The 21,136-nt window shown below is 39.7% G+C and overlaps 1 protein-coding gene and 1 long non-coding RNA gene across 2 annotated transcripts in view; one reads left to right on the top strand and one right to left on the bottom strand.

Moving 5' to 3' along the window:
* jus (EB domain-containing julius seizure protein) overlaps positions 1-21,136 on the bottom strand; it is a 58,938-nt gene that overhangs the window by 6,572 nt on the left and 31,230 nt on the right. The window contains exons 2-4 of the mRNA XM_022084953.2: positions 13,019-13,174; positions 2,144-2,284; positions 186-300 (exon numbers count right to left, since the gene is read on the bottom strand). Of these exons, the coding sequence (XP_021940645.1) occupies positions 186-300; positions 2,144-2,284; positions 13,019-13,174 (412 nt within the window). The remainder of the gene's footprint in view (positions 1-185; positions 301-2,143; positions 2,285-13,018; positions 13,175-21,136) is intronic.
* LOC147873091 (uncharacterized) overlaps positions 970-21,136 on the top strand; it is a 106,638-nt gene continuing 86,471 nt past the window's right edge. The window contains exon 1 of the long non-coding RNA XR_015536197.1: positions 970-1,206. This is a non-coding gene — a long non-coding RNA (uncharacterized LOC147873091). The remainder of the gene's footprint in view (positions 1,207-21,136) is intronic.

Below are 21,136 nucleotides of genomic sequence, written 5' to 3'. Positions count from 1 at the left end.
CTTTTGATCGCCACTTGTTCACTGCTCCTGGTGGAAAAATATCATCTATACTCGAAGAAGAAACAATAAAACTTGTAAATTAAATGGTCGTATGAATACTAGTGCAGTAATTTATATTTGTTCATGGTGGCTGGTGATGACGTGAAGCAGTAGTTGTGACAAGCTACAAATTTGCAACAACTCACTTGCTGAAGAGTCGGAGCACAACGCACAGGATGATGAACATCAGTGCCATCCCCACCAGGACACCAATCATGGCAGGGTCTACATATGTTGTGGGTCCAGTTGGCTCATTCTTCACTGCAAGCACCAACCACATAAATATTAACATAAGACCAAATTATTGCATGTGAAATTAAACATTAATAAAGAATGGGAAGTCTGATTCATCATAAGTAGTTGGAATAATGTGTAAAAACAAGCTTAATTCTCTGTGATCTCTGAGATCTTTTACATTTTTACATCTGGCTTAGGTTAGGATCAAGTCGTGGGGTCCTGTGAATGTGGTAATTAACCATCAATTTCTATGAAGGCTGGTTTAAGTTAGCTGAATGTTTATTAATTTCTGATGAAGGGCTATGCCCCATGAAGATAGTGAGTTACACTAATGTTTTATACTGTGTTACTTTTCCCATTGTTATTGTAAAAACCAATTAGAAGAATGCTATGCAAGAGGGTGGGGAGTATGGTGTGGCCTGACTATTCATATGCTTTCTGGCTGCTTTGGTGAGGTTATGTGCTACAGAGACAAATTAACAAGTGTTGCAGAAGATCAAGCTTTATGAGAAAAGGAATAGGCTATTTTAACATGCAGTTCTGGTTCAAATTACAAAGTACAGAGTATCCGAAAGAAAGCTCTAGAGTTTTAGTTATATATTTGTTCTCTGCTTAATTAGAGTTGGTACGTTTCGAAAATTTAGTGCAAAATCTGCCCACGTTTTAGTGATATGAACTCTGGAGAGATGGCAGCACCGCCCAGCGACAAGTTTTGACCGCTTGAAAGCAGTAGTCATTCACTCTTGGCGTCGACGTAGGATAAAGGATGTAATGTGTGTGTGTTGTGATACGCGGAATCATAGTCTGTAATGACCGTTCGGAGAAACTTTAGAAGGGTGTATCGAAAAGGTGTTCCAACTGATAATTCTATTCGTAAGCAGTGTCAACAGTTGCAAGAGACCGGCAGTGTCGCAAACGGACATCCACCAGGTAGGCGAAGCACATTTCAGCTCAGCTCGAAACATTCTGTTGGGCACGTGAGCAGTCAATTACAGATTCCAAAGAGCATGGCGCATGATAATCCCCAAAGGGAAAAACTTTATAACGTTTATGTTAGAACAGCTCACTGCAGTTGACAATTATCTCCAATGGAGTCTCTTCCCGGTTTTGCGCTGAAAGATTTCAGAAAATAATTTGAATGGCTTGTTTACTTTCTTACATAAACGTTCATGTTTTCGGTTATTGGCCTGTAACAACATAACCTATCTTAACCAGTAGATCCTTTCGTCTGATTTGCAAGAAGGGACATACTGAATCACACAGTCTAAATGGGTTGTCTCGAAGTATTGAATGCTCTTGGTGTTTAATGTGTGTTGAATTTAAATCGAAAGCTTTGGAATTTTCCCTCATTTCCTATCGAATGTTTATGTGATAGAACATTAAAGCGTGAATGCACATATATTTTGTTGGAGGCGCAAGTGACTGGGCTGCTGGCCTGAGAACGTTTATTACTGACATCTGCCGGGAAAGCTTCACAACACAATGGATTATAATGTTGTCAATGATGACTCTGCTGGTAGTTGATTATCGTAACTTGTGGATTATCATGAGTGAAACTTTTTAAATAGTCTTAATCGTCTTCAAAGTTAGTATCCTGTTGTGTACGATATATTAGTCATTAAAGTTTTATAGATACTGTCAACAAAACTATAGGATTGTTTGTTTAATTAAACGCGGAAGGATATTTGCACTGCGTGTTTCAAAATGTTGTCATATTTTGGTGTTAAAATGGATGTGACAGTCAGATGTGACCATCTGGGGCAGAATTAATTTTCAGTATAAGAATACCAGCTCTTAAGAGTTCATCAACGTATTTGTTGCTGTAATGGAGGCTACTCTTTCGTATTTAAATGGTGGTTTCACTGACCAGAGCACTCTATTGTTCCGTCCTTCTTGGTGAAGGGCGTCATCTCGAACCGACATACACAGTGACTCTCACGGCATTCGGTCTGATAGTGACTCATCTCGCACTGCTCGTTGAAGAAACAGGACTCGTTGATAGAAGATGCTGTAACAAATACATCAACGTTCGACATTTTAGTTCACAATGCGATTGGCTATTCCAGAGGTTCCCAAAGTGTGGGGCATGCCCCCCCTGGGGGGCGCGGCGTGTTGTTTGTGTGAATTTTTTTTTTACGAAATATGGAGAAAATCTTTTAACATCCTTCGCTTGATTAAGGCAGTTCAGCAGTGGCTGCCATCAGAACAGAGTATCGTTCTACGATGAACCTGGAAAACGACCTTAGAGCGGCAATTTCAAAACTCAAACCTCGGTATAAGTTACGTTCTCATCCATCCCACTAATCCAGGAATGAAGCGTATATTTTAAATTAAATGCATTGAATAATATATAATAAATTATAAAATAATGTATACTCATAGCTAAATTTTATGTCAAATCTGGTTGCTTGCATTTGTTCTGGAAGGGGGGCGCGTGAAATTTATGAAATGTTTTAAGGGGGGCTCAAGGTATAAAAGTTTAGGAACCTCTGGTCTAGATTCAGTGATACCGAGTGTGTTTGTACCAATAAATGCACGACATTATAAAGTGTGACACTGAGTCTACTCAAGATACTATTCGAACTAATGATAAATTATGTATCATTTTAGGTAGGTAAATCATTGAAGATTTCTGTCTTCTGGGTTGTTGCGCTGTGTAGTTTGGTAGAAGTTTACCGACGTTTCGGAGGTCATACTGCCTCCGTCATCAGAGTATGAAGATTTATGTCTTCTGGGTTGTTGCGCTTTGTAGTTTGGTAGAAGTTTACCCTCGTTTCGGAGGTTATACTGCCTCCGTCATCAGAGTATGAAGATTTCTGTCTTCTGGGTTGTTGCGCTGTGTAGTTTGGTAGAAGTTTACCGACGTTTCGGAGGTCATACTGCCTCCGTCATCAGAGTATGAAGATTTCTGTCTTCTGGGTTGTTGCGCTGTATAGTTTGGTAGAAGTTTACCGACGTTTCGGAGGTCATACTGCCTCCGTCATCAGAGTATGAAGATTTCTGTCTTCTGGGTTATTGGCTGTGTAGTCTGGTCGATGTTAACCAACGTTTCAGAGGTCATACTGCCTCCGTCATCAGAGTATGAAGATTTCTGTCTTCTGGGTTGTTGGCTGTGTAGTCTGGTCGATGTTAACCAACGTTTCAGAGGTCATACTGCCTCCGTCATCAGAGTATGAAGACTTCTGTCTTCTGGGTTGTTGCGCTGTGTAGTCTGGTCGATGTTTACTAACGTTTCAGAGGTCATACTGCCTCCGTCATCAGGGCGATGAGTATGAAGATTTCTGTCTTCTGTTTTGTTGCGCTGTGCAGGTCCTTGCTGCTTCCATCATCAGGGCGATGAGATCTTAAGAACCCAGAAGACAGCCATCTTAAAGAACGACTTTATCACGAAAACGGTTCATCAGACCAGATATTGTCGATTTTGATTCGCTCAGGTAAATCGATAAATAAGTCCATGAAGTCATTCTGGTAAGTAACAACATCCGGTCGGACCCTAGAGAGTGCGAAGTTCTCGATTAGTCTGCTAACAGTGCCAAGAAGAATAAAGATTCTGTAGGAATTTCCGAGCATTTGTACAGAAACCACGTCATCGTGTACTCATGATGGATTCAAATGTTTGCGGAGGAACGCGTTTAAAAAATTATGTGAGGACGATTATTGTGGGCTTAAGTAGATGTCTCGTCACTCTGTTCGGAAGTTCATTCGAGCCTGTAGCCTTGTCAGTCTTGAGTCCGTCCCCCCTCTGAAAATGAGGTCAGGGTTTCTTTATCTCGGGGTCTGTTAGACGTACTCCTTCCTTGCAAAGGGCTCGAGTAGTGGGACGTTTGTAATCTTCCATAGCGACTGGTCCTCGCTGTCCAGGGGTCACCTCAGCATGCGACATCTTTAGGGGGGAGAGCTACATATGTTGGAGGCAGGAGGTCGTGGAGGGGTCATATCTATGCAAGCTTCGGTTACGTTAAGTTGTCCAGGAGATCGGCGATCCCCTCGAGTGGTGAGTGAACCTGTGGATGGATGTGTTTGGGAATCCCCCACCGTCACGTGACGACAAACGGGCCATGGGTCGTTCGCCCCCTTTGGCTATGTCCGACTTTAGCTGTCGCGTACAGCCGAGGAGGACACGTCGTTTGACCTTGAGAAAGGCTAGTTCTTCCTCAGGAGTCGTCAGTAATTAAACAAGCTCCAATCGCAGATTCTGTGTTTGTTTGTCAGTCCGACGTAAGGATGGGGTGACGTTCACGATGTCCGGAAGCATTACTAAGTTAGTGGGACACCTTATTTGGTACCTAAAAATGTTTCTCTCGTTACTACATGTCTTCCACTATGGCAAGGAGACCAATTATATACAAACCTAGCAGAATGAACAAGGGTTTGTAATATTTGCAGTGAGTAGTTTATGGACGAGGCAGGCGTTAACATTTATTTTGTCTCTGAAGACGTAGCTAGTACATTTCCTTTATGAGCTGGCCCTTTGGTACCGACTCTGGTGAAGTCACGAGGGCAGAGGCCGTTGTTTTCTACGCTTTTGTCCTATGACACAGAAACGTCGTCGCTATTATAGAAAGATGTCGGAACTAATCGAACGTTATCGGGAAAGGTGATGCCAAATCCCTCGAAATAGTTCTGTGACGTACGAACGTGAATACTAAGCTCGGGACACAGCTAAAGCACATTGAATTATGGATCTAAACATTCTAAAAGAAGGAAAGTAGACATCCTGACCGTAGTTTTGAAGAAATTTTTGAAGCCCTAGACTAATTAACCCTTTGAAGGCGAAGATCGTCTGAATATTATTTATGAATTCAGTCCGTACCGCGAAGAAAACACTACACCTCACCATTACGAAAATCAGCTGGTTAACCCTTTGAAGCCGAAGCTCGTCTTCATAATATTTATGAATTCAGTCCGTACCGCGAAGAAAACACTTCACTTAACCATTAGAAGTCGAATCAGGCGGTACCACATAAGATTTAACATCCCGGTCAAAGCCTTAAAGGCAAATCAAAATTCGAAAGACTTTAATAAAACGTCTACTTCTAATTGAATCGAAGAGATTTCTTTGTTTTGAATGACATTTTATTTCCAATTGTTTGGTGCTCAACCTTTTACAAATAATTTCTATTTCTTTAAAATGACATTATAGAGACATATTGTTTCTTCTTGGCACAATTCCACCGAAATTCTGGCACCGATAGTTGACAGTCGAATCCTAATGTCGAAAATCAAACTTGAAACAGACACTGTGATGTTGCAGAAGGGAGAAAATTTAGAGAGTTCTAAGTATTTTTTTTTTTTTTTGGACGAGAACTTACTAGAATTCAGTCGATATATGTGGTCGATGTTTTCAAATATAATATCCGTGGTAAGATCTATCAGCTGTTATGATCACGAATTGACACGCTGTCTGGTTTTAACGTAGGAAATAAATAAAAGTATTTCTGTCTCATTCTGTATCACGTGAGAGCTTTTTCAAAAAATGAATATTAGACATTGAAAACTGCTTCATCGAGGTTACTTTTTGAGTGTACCACAAAGTCGTTCAAAATCATTAAATCTCCTTGCGTTCTGCGCCGTTGACCTAGATCTTAAGTTTGCATTTGAATGAAGTAATTCTTTTTACTTATGCTGATAAATAACCGCGAGATATTTTCCCTTGAAGACAGTGATTTTATTTGTTAAATTTTTTGTGAAAATATCTGCCAGCTTCTGAAAATATGAAATACTTGGAAAACAGCGTGAGAAATGAAAGGTACTCCAACAAGAAACTTATATTCGATCATGTATCTGTCAGTCTAATTAAAATTGCCTCTCATAGATTTTTTTTACAGAGATTTACAGCGTAGTAGATCTTGATAGTTTTTATTCTGGTAACAGTAACAAACGGACAGAACTAATTATATTCTTTATGAATTAAGTCATCGACGCTAATGAATTCGAAAGATAAGTAGGACTCATGTTATTTATATTTTTATTGATCGTGCCTCATGCCCTTACAAATTCAAAAATTACGACCAATAGCATTTTTACAAAAAAAATTCTACCACGCAACTGTCTGGTACATTTCATTGGACGACGACATCGAAGCCTGAGGTTCGTAGTTTCGTCACCCTCAACCGCGGCGGTACTGGATTTCATCTTTAATTTCCATCCGTTTATGAATTTATTCATAATTTAAATCACAAATAAATAATTTGGCCTCCCGCCATCACAAGATCTCATCGTGAGGTCCTCACTGGGTCCCTGTGAATCCTTGGCCGAGGCAAAGGGTCCCGCAGAGCACGATTTGCTAACCAATGTTTTTTCTTAGGGTGGGAGGAACTGGTGAGTGACATTTATGGATGGGCGGTGTAGCTGGAACCGTCTTATTTGAACCGAATTACAGATGACAGGCGCCATTTATGAAACGTATAATCACACTAATTAGAAGGCGTGGGTTGTGATCTTCGTTATGAATAATATATTTCACGACGGTTCGTTACTAATACTTTAGCACACCCTGTATAATCTGAGGCAAAAATAGATAAAGGAAAGGTTTAGAGGGGAAATAAATTATGATAGGGAGAACAGATGGAAAATAATACTGGAGAAAGGAGGCCGGAGATAAAAGAAGGTGGAGATGAGGGAGAAACGATTAAAGTCTGAAGACACGAAAACAATTATCCGAGGAATTTAACCGAGTAATTAATAGATTATGCTAGTAATATGTTACAGTTGATTTGCTACTATATCACGATTATGTTTAAGGACAGACAGAGTGTGTTTAGTGTTGGAATTTTAGTATTTGGAACCCACATCTGTGAATTTAGTACAAAATAAAGGACTTGACCATCCAGACTCAGTTCTTACAGTACAAAAACAGATGGCACTGTAATAGCCATGACTCGCGTGTACATAAGCCTTTCCCTTAAATTAACCGCATAACGTATATTGGCCTTATTTTAAATTTTCCAGTCGGAACACTTAAGTCTGTAGTATATTATCGTCGTTTAGTATCACCCTAAGCAAATGTATTACAGTTACATGTCAAACCCGTATCGCAAAACCAATTCAAACTGTCATTAACACAAAATCGATTTAAGTTCGTAGTTTATGTTGTCGTACGCCATTATCTGAGGCAGTTTCTGACTCATCACTCTTCACCACCATGAAATTTACTACCGGAGAGACCACAGAGGAGTAAAGCGACAGACCTTCTTGTAAAAGTGTAACAACGTGACCGGTCTGCGTTGAGCCTTCGTAAATTCCAGCGTCGGAATCCGGGACAAATTTCAAATGCGGTCCCCACACAAACTGAATTAGATTAGACTACGATAGTTCTCTGTTCATCCCGAAATTCCTTAGAGTCAGTGTTGGAACGCACAGCAAAAGTTACCAAGACGCTTGGTTTCCTAGTCATTCGGTACAAAAGCCAGTTTACACCAATCTCAAAGTTTACTTTTTAATCTTTTTTTAATTATATATACAAATACTGCTTAAAAATCTGTACTGCTCCCCCAATATTGTCAGGGTGATTAAGTCGAGAAGAATGAGATGGGCTGGGCATGTAGCGCGCATGGATGGGACAAGAGGTGTGGAAGCCTGAGAGGAAGAGACCCCTGGGGAGACCTAGACGTAGATGGGAGGATAATCTCAGGCGGGATCTATGGGAGATAGGGGTTGAAGGAGACTGGATTTTGTTGACCCAGGACAGGGTCCGGTGGAGGGCTTTGGTTAATTCGGTGATGAACCTTCGGGTTCCCTAAGCCATCTGGTTGGTTGGGCCCACTATTTGGGAAGCCTGAGGGGAAGAGACCCCTGGGGAGACCTAGACGTAGATGGGAGGATAATGTCAGGTGGGATCTATGGGAGATAGGGGTTGAAGGAGACTGGATTTTGTTGACCCAGGACAGGGTCCGGTGGAGGGCTTTGGTTAATTCGGTGATGAACCTTCGGGTTCCCTAAGCCATCTGGTTGGTTGGGCCCACTATTTGGGAAGCCTGAGGGGAAGAGATCGCTGGGGAGACCTAGACGTAGATGGGAGGATAATGTCAGGTGGGATCTATGGGAGATAGGGGTTGAAGGAGACTGGATTTTGTTGACCCAGGACAGGGTCCGGTGGAGGGCTTTGGTTGGTTCGGTCGATGAACCTTCGGGTTCCGTAAGCCATCTGGTTGGTTGAGTCCACTATTTGGGAAGCCTGAGGGGAAGAGACCCCTGGGGAGACCTAGACGTAGATGGGAGGATATTCTCTGGCGGGATCTATGGGAGATAGGGGTTGAAGGAGACTGGATTTTGTTGGCCCAGGACAGGGCTTTGGTTAGTTCGGTGATGAACCTTCGGGTTCCCTAAGCCATCTGGTTGGTTGGGTCCACTATTTGGGAAACCTGAGGGGAAGAGACCGCTGGGGAGACCTAGACGTAGATGGGAGGATAATGTCAGGCGGGATCTATGGGAGATAGGAGTTGAAGGAGACTGGATTTTGTTGGCCCAGGACAGGGTCCGGTGGAGGGCTTTGGTTAGTTCGGCGATGAACCTTCGGGTTCGGTAAGCCATCTAGTTAGTTAGTTAGTTATATATACAAATACTTGAATACAAGGTTGTCCAAATATTTACGACGCCGTGTTTTGCCCAGACGGTTCGTTGTAAACGGAGTTGGAAACGAGTACTCTTTAGAGGTTGTGGACAGCGAATGAATCAAGGAGAACAGGATCTTGAAAGGCGGCGGATTGAAATGCGATCCTCTCAGGTCTGGATAACGTATTCCCCGCCTGACTTATCTTCACTGAATTAAAAAACTCACTACAGCTCGTAAGAACTTGTGTACGTCGAATGTGGACCGAGATTCTGCTCATCCTTTGGGAATTTTTATGAGACACGTGGACGCCCTGTGAAAATCTAACCAGTTCTTTAGATAAGGGTTGCTTTACCACTGCCGACAAAGGTCCTTCTGAAACTACAATGAACCCAAGGCGTGTCTGGATTTGAATGCGTTTATACGAACATGCATTAATATCACGTTCACAAGAGCGCTGTTGGCGTGCATTGCTGTAAACTGAAGAAAAAGAAAAATACCCTGGGCGTTCAGAAAGAATATTGTTCGTTTCTGCGATCTTAGTGCTGAAGGCGTGTTTAATCCGATTTCTCAGAAAAGGAGTCGCCTTTGGGCTGGAGTACAGTTGCGTGCTATCACGACAGGACACGCGTTATTGATCGCAGTGTAATGGCGAACACGGAAAGGCAACTTTAAGCAGTCGGAAAGTTCACTGTAAGACATTGGTTATAATTTGCCAGGAGACAATTAAATATAGAACAGAATATTAAAATATTATGTCAGTCACTTTCACGAACTCAACATTTGACAGATTTCTTCTTTATGAACTACATGTTTCGGCCCAGTGTGGCCATCATCAGGCTCGAATTAATTGTTGGAAGTCATTGCTCTGATAAAATTCTCTCGTTGTTTCAAATAACTATAATATTATATGAAATAAGCTTATTTTATATTCCATACACTACACGGTATGCAAAGTTTTAAGATTATAATATTATAGGTTCAAATCAGCCAAGATGTTTTAAAAATCAGTTAAATATTTAATGTCACCTCAGCTGTGTGTCACGTGGTGTGACTTCAAGGCGTAATGCGGGCTGTGATGCGTCTTTGTCATAACGGATGGGCGGATGTTTGTGTGCTGCCATCTGTGTGGATATTATTTAACTTTCTGATATTTCGTTTATAGACTGGGTAATTGTGGTCAATATTTAAATTTATTCACATGTATTAATTGTTTGCTAGCTTAGAATATATGCACTCTTTTTCAAGACTATACAAATTTAGAACACAACGAAGTATAGACCTTAGTAACAAAACAAATGACTACAACATATTTTAGGCAAGTGGTTGATATTTATATCATTTATGATAATAACACACCAATGTGACAATCATAGTGGGGTTAGACACAATATAACCCATAATAAATTTTAAAATAGGAAATGGATCAGAGAAAAACTAAAATATCATGACGTGAACGTCCATCAAAAGTAAAATAAATTCAACTTCAGAATATATAGAAAATCCAAATACACAACATCTCGTGCTACTCAAATGAGATAAAACTAGCTATGATTAATTACATCATAAATACATTAAAAAAACTTGTCTATTATCAAAACACGCAAAATCAGCAGATTAGACGTTATGAAGACAATAATTTTAAAAAAAAAATCAACAAAAACTTACGCACATTCACAAACTCCCCAAAAAAGAATAAAAAAGGGCTTATTTACACACAAATGGTGTGAAATTAAAACTAGTGTAAAATTATTTAAACACGCAAACATCAACAGAGCCTACGAAACACATAACACAAAAGAACACATATTACGAGCGATACTATCAACAACAGATAGTGCCATCTATCAGCAAAATTGTTTAAAAAGCCCAGAAATTATGTTGTCCAAAAAGGAAAGAAAGTTTTTATTTAAGTCTAGATGAAAGGAACACGTTCATGCCACGTGAGCTGACAAAGATTATTCCCGACACAAATCAGACTCTGAGCGCACACACGGAAATACAGAGGACGATCAGATCGACTGTACATAATAAGAAATGCCACAAAAGGAAGATTTCTGTGCGATCCTGAAAATCAAAGCCTTGTCAATGCAACAAAATCACGTCGTTGTAGAGGGACAGCGTAGTTCGGTAATTCTGACGTGCATGTGTTTTGCGTAAATAAAATAAATCCAGGCCAACCTTGAGCCACTGACCTGGAAATTCAGAACCTACAAAAAAATTTCCGCTTACGGGGGCACGAACACCCCTGGAGCCATCAAAATGAGCTGACAACTTCTTCACTGTTTTAAAGTGACTTTTAAAAACATCCTGACTAGTTTCAAGCTGTAATATTATCGTTATTTCAAACAACATCCACAGAACGAACTGCCAATTGACTTACATCACATTCGAACCTGATAATGGCCGCATTTGGTTGAAACGTGTAGTTCAAAATAAAAAGATCTTTCAGTTTTCCTTCATAACTTCATTCATTTCCTTTGTTACCGCTCGTCTCCTACATTTGATCCTTTGTTTTTACCCAAAAGCCCTGAGGATGACAGCAGAGATTACTCTCGAAACGTTGGCAGAAGATATGGTTTACCTGACGAGGCTTGTAACCCGAGAGCCTTTCATAAACTTCAGTCGCCGCTAAAACTTCACTTTATACATAAGGGTATATTAAAATACTGTTCAACAGAATTTATTCATATATGATATACATTTTAATTTAAGTCGTCACGTTAACTGCTAGAATAACAGATACTGAACCACATAAAAACTTCGACGTGTGTCTACGAACACATTCTCATAATATGAGGCATACTCAGACGCAGAGGATCGTCAGTTCGAGACTCTTCTATTTTATTTATTTATTTAGTGTTCTGTCTGACGACAGGTCCATATGAACAGGATCCTTCCATCCTTTTCTCGGACTGGGACCTGTTCATATACGTTCTTGGCAGATGATCCAGAAGTGGTTTGCCATTGCCTTCTTCTGTGTGTGAATGGAGTAATTGTTGGGATGCCACGGAGGAAAACTCCGTGTTGCCTAGACCACGGCCTTGCCCAACACAAGTTATAAATTCGGGCACCGCCGAGAATCGAACCCGAGACCCCAGGATTACAAGGCCAGCGTTCTAACCGCGTCTTTTCTGAATCGAATGAGAATTTTCGTCAGGGACAGATCTCAGAAGGATTCCCCCGTGAAGATGCTAAGTCCGTGGACTCCGAAGAGAGAAAGTTTGGATCGACCTTATCGCCACAAATCGAGAGATGTTCTGATGAGAAACGAGGCAGAATATCTTTTTCAATAATAACACTCGTGCAACTCTATTGACTATAATCGTTTGTCACCTGTTGATCGTCTGTTTTGAGTCTGAAGATCATCATGGCAGGTACATTTCACGGCAAAGACGCTGTCCTCAGTGCACCGGTAATTAATTATTTGAAACAATTATCTCTCGTTACACTAGTGGACGGTTACCACCTCGCTGGTCGTCGTAATGTTGCTTTCTGAATTGATTTTACTATTAGAGCACGGTTCTTATAGTTAATGCATGTAATTAAGTATCACACGGCGTATTATAGTTCATATTAATATTACATTGATAGTCGTTGAATTATTGATATTTTTTTTTTTGAACCCAGCGTCTTGGAAGCTTTTTGCGTCCTTGCGTTGACTGCTGATTTTTGCACTGAAATATCCACCGCCTGTTAAAACGAGTAAAGCAATGAATAATATACAGGGTGAGTCAAAAGTATGTTTACGAACTTCGTATGCCTGTTACAAGATAAAAAATAAGAAAAAATGTTCCCATGAATATGGGGTCGCAAATGTTTCATTTTCGAAATAATAGCCAAAAATAAGTTTTATTTCGTTTTTTTCTTATTTTATAATTCATCAGTGAATCGAGACAATATATTCTCATAAAATTCTGCTTTATGGCTCTAGTTCATTAGTTACGTATGTTAATTTTTTTATATTTCATTATGTTAATCACAAAGAAGGAAATAAATTAAGCGATATCTTGACTGACCTCTTTAGTGTTCGTTAAGATCTTTTTATGACCATGCGGTCGATAAAGTTCAACGTTTTGCCCCAGTCGCGAGCATTTACACAAGACGTGTCACAAGGTTTGCCTTCCGAACGCCCAGTCAGACTCAGGGCCTGAATACAACCACGCAATAAAGCGGCCACCGAATACGTACGTTTTCCGCACTTGTCGAAGTGGTTGGTGGCTGGATACTCCGGCAGGCACTGACACGTGGGCCTCTTGTCCCCGGAACAGATGGCGTTATCGAAGCCACATTCGATGGTGGCGTCACATTTGTCACCAAACTTCTTGTCGCCCATCTGTACGGTTTCTGTGGACACAAAGAACACTGCGTACTTAAAAGGTTCGCTCGCAACTTCGCGCTGTTTCTGGGTAGGATTTGAAGTTCTCACAACGCCGAGGATGAAGATCGCTGTCTCCTGGGCGGTAGCACCGTGTATTCTGGTAGATGTGTACTAGTGTTTCACATGAAATTGTTGCCTCCATCATCAGGACGATGAAGGCCCTGATGATGGAGGTAGGATAAACTTCTATCAGAGTGCACGGCGCCATAATCCAGAAGACAGCCATCTACATCTGCATATTTTGTTTAAATTCACACTACGCCTCTGGTTATCACGCTGATGATGAGGTGTACATGTGCGCCGTCTGCATTAGGCCTAATTAGATTTCAAATGTGTAAAGTATCGACATTTTACATTGTATACTAAATCATTTTTATATCCTACGTCATAATTATTAGATAATCTGTGTCTTCTTACAACTTTTCAAACATATATCAACCATACCCCGTCTTGCCCCGGGAACGGGGCAAAATGGGGCAAGTTACATTTTTGTAAAAAAAAAATTAATATTTTAAAAAACTGTAACTCTTAGAACTAAACTAATAACTCATTATAAATTTCAAATAGACAATAACTCAATGTGTTTATCTTTAATATTGTCCCTTCCACGTGCCTCCAAATATTAAGTTCCCCTTTCTGCCCTGGTCTCCCCTAGTTTCAGAAGCTTGGTATTTTAATGCCAAATATAGAATTTACTTTACTACTTTGTCTTTAAAATTAATATTTTCTCTAAGGATTCATAACTCTTTTCGCCTACGATAGTGTAGGACGTGTCCGAACTGAAGTACAAAATAAATTTCCAGAAATGTATAATTTCGAAATAATCAGAAGGCTTTACGTAACATTAAATTTTCGTGTTGCTGTAACAGTTTTTATTATACGTTAAACGAAATTGTTTCTGTAGATCGATTTCCCTTATCGTCTGTCGTCGAAGCTCTGAACTGGAGCACTCAGATGACGAGGTTACGTTCCTCGAGGGTGTTTTGGAACAGGATTCTGATAATAACATTTGTAAGTGCCAGGGGGGGGGGGGGATGGAGAAAGTACAATGAGGAATGCCATAATTTGCAGTTTTAAGTACAGAACAGATCTATTTATGATCCACATAAGAATCTCCATATTCATGCTTTCTTCATTAATTTCCCTCTGTAAACATACATCTGAAATAGATATATTTCAGGAAGCATATTTCGAAAAAAAGGATTTTTTTTAGAACGGCGACATTGAAAGGTAAAATTATTTTTGTTTTCCCTTTAAACAACCTATTAAGTTTTAAATCGGTTTTTATACTAATTTCTTAAGAACCGAAAAAAGATTAATTTCCGTCTTATCCAGCTTATTTCGAGACAGATTTATTGTATTTGGTGGATATTAGGTTCAGAAAAGCGAAAAATACCCTCCTTCATAATCCTTTGAGAAATGGTTGGCATAAGCCTTGCTTGTTCAACCAACTTTTACACATCCACGTTTAAAGTGACGTGGTATTCTGTTTGTGGAATTAACTTATTAGTAGTTTTCGTAAATGGATAGAACAAAGTTCTGTGTTGGGTCCTGCTACATCCATTACGACACAGTAAGCTGCTTAGTTAAGAGATAAATAATTTAAAAATACAGGGTAAGAATGTGTGTACCAGATATTTGTCGTAATAATACATTTCAGGAAATACAAACAAATTCAGACCCTAAAATGCGTAATGTTGTGTAATTTCTTATGCATTTCCGCGGATTAATTTTTGAGCTGTTAGCTACTACTTAGGCAACCCGTTCTTTAAGTGCCTGAGCATCTGCGGGTCCCAACTTTTCGTTGGCTTGATCTATAGACATTCGATAGGACTCCTCGGATGAGGGATCGGCCCATCGCAAGGCCTCTACCTGTACACAGGACAGCATAACACAGAAGAACATCCATGGCTTGAGTGGGATTCGAACCCACGGTCCCAGCGACCAAGCGGCACAAGGCCCACGCCTCAGACCGCAGTGTAGTGCGTTTTAAACCTATCGGCAGCAACATTCTGGACATGCGAATATCTCATAATGATCGGAAAGCTTACCTTATTAATTAATTTCACACATTCCCGTCTTTCTACTTCATTTACTAACTTTAATATGTTCATAATTAAACATTAATTTATTTCTGGTGGTCAGAGCCACCAACAGATACAATTTTCTTCTTGAATTTGTGTTATTATTGTTAACAGCTGTTTAAAACGAGATTCTAGGGAAGGAGAATGCAGATGTCTATGACGTCACTCCACCGGGAACATCAAAATAATTAGAATACTGTAATCTTCCTTATTGATTCCTTGTCAGGTTTATTTAGACTACGAAGGGCTTCGTGACTGTTGTCTTGATAAATTATTTATGACGTCTCATTAAGTGTCGCATTCATTCTTGCATTTGGAATCCTGCCTTGTAAGTAAAATATTCCTAAACCCTAAAATATACGAGGGTTCTTCGAGGTTAATCTGTATTGTCCAAGAAAGTGTACTTTAGATGGATTCCAAAGATGCTGACATTCGACGAGTAGGTAGAACGTGTTTCTATGTGTACCGACCATCTGACCCGGATGAGACTGGAGGGGGAGGGGACCATTTTCGGAAAGAAATGGTGTCTTGTGACGAGACGTGGTTACACTACTTAACTCCAAAATAAAAAGGACCAGCTTGGAAGGACCACAAAGGATCTCCACTACTGGGAAATGATGGTAAGTGGCTTTGAGACTCTCAAGACGTGATTCATGTCAATTTTCTGCAACTAAGGCACAGTATTAAAGTAAATTGCTTCTCAGTGATGAGGGACCAGTAATTCGCAAGAGAATGCATAATAAATCGTCAGATTGAATCATCCTCCTGCGTGAATCCACGCAGCGAATTTGACAAAGGCGACATCGATGATCTTGAGTCTGGAGACGTTGAATCTAACCTAACCTAACATAACCTAACATAACCTAACATAACCTAACCTAATCTAACCTAAAATAACCTAACCTAACCTAACATAACATAACCTAATCTAACCTAACCTAACCTAACCTAACCTAACCAAATTCCTTTGCGCAAAGGAGAAGTTGCCTGATGGGATAACCTCTCATCAGCAGCAACAGACCCTAGTTTGAACAGTCGAGGCTCCCACCACTTAAAAACCCCTGTTAGCGCAAGGCTCTGTTTACCATTTCCAGCTATGCGTTTCGTACGCAGGAACGGTGTTGCCTAGCAAAGGCCGATGCCTTGCGCATGCGCAGAACTCTGCCCTTAGTTAGCTTTTTCGTTGGTTGGTTGGGGGAGATAGCATAGTCTTATAAAATTTCAACTAAGATTACAGGTTTTAATTAATAATTTTGGAGGAAGAATAATATTTGACAAGGACGTGTGAACTTACGGACAAGTGACAGCGTTCATTAACTTTTGGATCTTGATTTCATACTTAATAAAGTCCATATTTGGAGTATAATGCAATTATTATTGATAATATTTTTGCTAGGGGCTTAGATTCACAAGTGTGAAGCTTATGGGAAAAGTGAGGTTTGCGAGAGGCACGCCTATTTAAAATCAATGGACATATATAATTTCTCGAATAAATCAAGGTTTGTCCACAGAAACCAAACCTTAGAAACCTAATAAAAAGGTAATTTAAGAAAGATGTCTGATCTTAGAGGTTACGGCCATGTGTGAACAGGCATCATGTGGGAACTACAGATTTAAATTAATGCAGGAAAGGCAAATTTCCCTGCATCTGGCGACAAGTCTTGGTTATCGGAGCTGTCCCGAAAATCTGACAAACGGGTCCGAAAATCTGAAAAACGGGCGGTTAGAACGCTGGCCTTGTAATCCTGGGGTCTCGGGTTCGATTCCCGGCGGTGCCCGAATTTATAACTTGTGTTGGGCAAGGCCGTGGTCTAGGCAACACGGAGTTTTCCTCCGTGGCATCCCAACAATTACTCCATTCACACACAGAAGAAGGCAATGGCAAACCACTTCTGGATCATCTGCCAAGAACGTATATGAACAGGTCCCAGTCCGAGAAAAGGATGGAAGGATCCTGTTCATATGGACCTGTCCTCAGACAGAACACTAAATAATAATAAGATGAGGTGGTCTAGCGGTTAGAACGCTGGCCTTGTAATCCTGGGGTGTCGGGTTCGATTCCCGGTGGTGCCCGAATTTATAACTTGTGTTGGGCAAGGCCGTGGTCTAGGCAACACGGAGTTTTCCTCCGTGGCATCCCAACAATTACTCCATTCACACACAGAAGAAGGCAATGGCAAACCACTTCTGGATCATCTGCCAAGAACGTATATGAACAGGTCCCAGTCCGAGAAAAGGATGGAAGGATCCTGTTCATATGGACCTGTCCTCAGACAGAACACTAAATAATAATAAGATGAGGTGGTCTAGCGGTTAGAACGCTGGCCTTGTAATCCTGGGGTGTCGGGTTCGATTCCCGGTGGTGCCCGAATTTATAACTTGTGTTGGGCAAGGCCGTGGTCTAGGCAACACGGAGTTTTCCTCCGTGGCATCCCAACAATTACTCCATTCACACACAGAAGAAGGCAATGGCAAACCACTTCTGGATCATCTGCCAAGAACGTATATGAACAGGTCCCAGTCCGAGAAAAGGATGGAAGGATCCTGTTCATATGGACCTGTCATCAGACAGAACACTTTTTATTTATTTTCATCCCGTTAGTACGGGAACGCAGTCAGGGCAGGAAATGGGGGGCTATTCGAGGGACGTCTTTGTCGGCGGGAACTGTTTCTTCTCCACATCACAGTCTCTTAGGCCGCCATCACCCTTCGAAACTTATGTACTCTCACGCGTCCCTCCACAATGTCAGTGAAGTGTGACTTCACAGAATGCTCTAACTCATTTCTGTGGCGACGTTGATACGCACAGAAGTCTCTGTTGCCACAGAACGACGACAAACAGCTAGCATCTGAGGGGTTAGGAGGGAGGGGAGTGTCGCCGTCGAGACGCGTCGACCACTTTCGTCAATAAAGCAGTCTAGCTTCCTCCTTTACTTTCTTTTTTCGCGCCATCAAGTCGAAAGCCCTTGGTTCGGTTCTCAGACGAATAAAGTGCCTTTTTCAAGACTCGGTTAAATAACTTTTGTGTGTTGATATGAAGGAAGTGAATTATGCCTACCGAAACCACATAACACTAAGCCAATCAGCGAAGTTAATTCAGTTCTGTAGTCGGCTCTGGGGTCACGCGGCCTTCTGTGTTGTGGTTACAGCTTTCCTCTTACCGTGAACGAAGTGGTTACAGCGTCAGGTTGACGAGTCTCCTGAACCAAGTTACGAGCTTCAAATTACGCGTATAAACGAAACTTTATCTCCGTTACTGTACTTACTTCCTTAAAATTTAGAATATAATCGCACTGCAGGTCTTGAAGGCTGTATTTTCCTGTAGGTATCTCAAGATGTTTTACTCTGTCATCATAAATGATGCTTAGTGTATTTTGGTTTCAAGAACGTGGTATAAATTCCAACTAATGCTACATAGCGATCTTCGTTGGTGATGGGTTCGTGAAGATTATTTATTAACGTCTACTAATATAAACGTTGGAATTTATTATAAAATAAATAAAATAATATATAAAGTAGATTCGGACGTGCGAAAAGACTACAAGGAGATAATTATAAAAAAGATTTAATAAAAATGGCTTAGAGAACACTATTTCTTCACTAATGAAGATGAATAATACATTTGAAAATCAAACTGCAGTTCAGAAGCATCAAAATTTTAAAGAGAGGCAGAGAGAGAGAGGAATCCTGGGTTTTTCTTGGATTGGAAAAAATCGAACTTTTTTCTAAAAATTAAACAAAATGACACATGTTATAACCTAAACATTAAAACAGTCAAATATTTAATATCATATTCCAAGACAAAACCAGATAAAGAGATGGATATTCAAGGCCAATCTAATTGACTTTAATCTTACGACGACTCGAAGACAGTTTCAGTTTTGGCGGGTTGTGATGAAACAGATTTTTTAATCGAACCTGTAACTGAGCCCTTGAAACAGCTGTTCCCTCTCTCCGGAAGCATTTTTATTAATCAAAATATAAGTCTTTAAGGAACATTAAAAATATATAAACCACAGGGTAGAAATTATTGAGCATAAGTACCAAAATCATCATGAAAAATCATCAAAGTTGCTTAAACAACATCATAGGGGGCCAGAAAGGAAATTTTTATCTTGATTGCGGCCAAGTATAAGAGTTATGATATGCGAGTGTTTAACTTCGAGCCCGAAATTGAGGTTATGTTAAGAACAATGGGCTTGAATGAATACGTGAGTAATGCTAAAGGGAATATTTTAAGGAAGTTGGAAGAATTTTAAGGAGAATGTTATGGGTGTTAATCGCACGATATTAACTTTTTGCTGGCAAGATATGTTTCATTAAAATGAAATTCTTATACTCACTTCGCTGCAAAATAAAAATAAAAAATAAAATGATAATTATTTTCCAGAACAATGATAATAAATGTTTTTATGTACTATTTTACCAGGGCATCACCACGTCAGCCATCTAAATCATGCTCAGCGCATTTATAATTAAGCGTCATATAAACATAGTTCTGATGAAGGTGTGAAAGATGTAACCTTCCCAGTTGAATTAAAAAATACATCCCAATATACGAGCATGAGGATGGAACTGGGCTGTCAGCTAATGTTACAGTTGTAATTATGATATCGTTTATCCTCTTCTGGGCACACAGAGGAAGTCGGAAAATTTTAACTACCTTAACTTTGTAAAGGGCAAACCATTTCATCATTACTGTTGGATTAAAAATATGTCCGCGCTGGCTTTGGAGCGGCTTAATAAGAATAATGGGGAAAAATTATTTGTGTTGGGTGCTTAACTTTTAGAAGAAAAAAACTTCAGGAACATGAAAAAGAATGTATAAATAAAAAAAACAGTCAGAATCGAAGTGCTTAAAAAGGGGAAAATGATAAGGTTAGGTTAGGTTAGGTTACGTTAGGTTAGTTTAGGTTAGGTTATGTTAGTTTAGGTTAGGTTACGTTAGGTTAGGTTATGTTATGTTATGTTAGGTTAGGTTAGGTTAGGTTATTACGAATGTTAAAGTCACTACTGACTCGTATATTGAAAGGTTTCGGTAAGGACTGATGGTTATCAAGTCATTGTAAACTATTCTTTAAGGCGATAGCATCCTTATTTTATATTTGTGATACATTTTCCGTCTTGGTTCTTCCAACATTCATTTTGTGGAGGTAACGTCAATTGACCGTATTGATATGTTCTGGAGCTTAAACCGAATTTAAAGTACGCGGTCAACAGACAATTCAAGACATTTTACGTGGATCCGATAGTTTCTTTAATGAGGATTGATATTGTCGTATTTCACATGGAAATCTTTAGATCAACTTGATGAAAAGAATAAATGTAAACTACTTACAACTTTTAAACTGCTGTCAGTTAACACGGATAAAATTTTTATCAAAACTATAGAGGATTTTTTATGTGGAACACGTGATTCAAAAGGTCTTCTAAAGTTATTTGATAGTGATTATATAAATCTTCTTAATCTTATTATGGACAAGAAAAATTTATCATTTGAACCACATCGTAAATATTATTAAGAAAAGAACCAAGGGACATCGTAACCGTTTTAATGATTAAAAATTATCTTTACGTACAAGACTTAAAAGATACTTGAAAATGTCTTCTTAAATATTATAGTAAAAAATGTGCAAATTTTTTTATATAAGTAATCCTGACTTTAAAATATCTTGCTTTCTTCTACCAATAACAGAGAAGAAAATTTGCGGGAAAAATTTTTGGAAAAGAATTTGAAAAACTTCGAAAAAAAAATTACGGTTCCATTTAATAGCGTTGAAGAATTAAAATTAATTGTTTACTTTACTGCTTCGCGTAGAGCTCGAACTTTTTATCTACTTGTAT

The sequence above is a fragment of the Zootermopsis nevadensis genome, unplaced genomic scaffold (assembly GCF_977971745.1).
Source record: "Zootermopsis nevadensis isolate Lab colony 2312 unplaced genomic scaffold, Znev_1.0 Znev_ptg000021l, whole genome shotgun sequence".
In the NCBI taxonomy this organism is placed as follows: domain Eukaryota; kingdom Metazoa; phylum Arthropoda; class Insecta; order Blattodea; family Termopsidae; genus Zootermopsis; species Zootermopsis nevadensis.
This window is presented reverse-complemented; position numbering and strand designations above follow the sequence as displayed.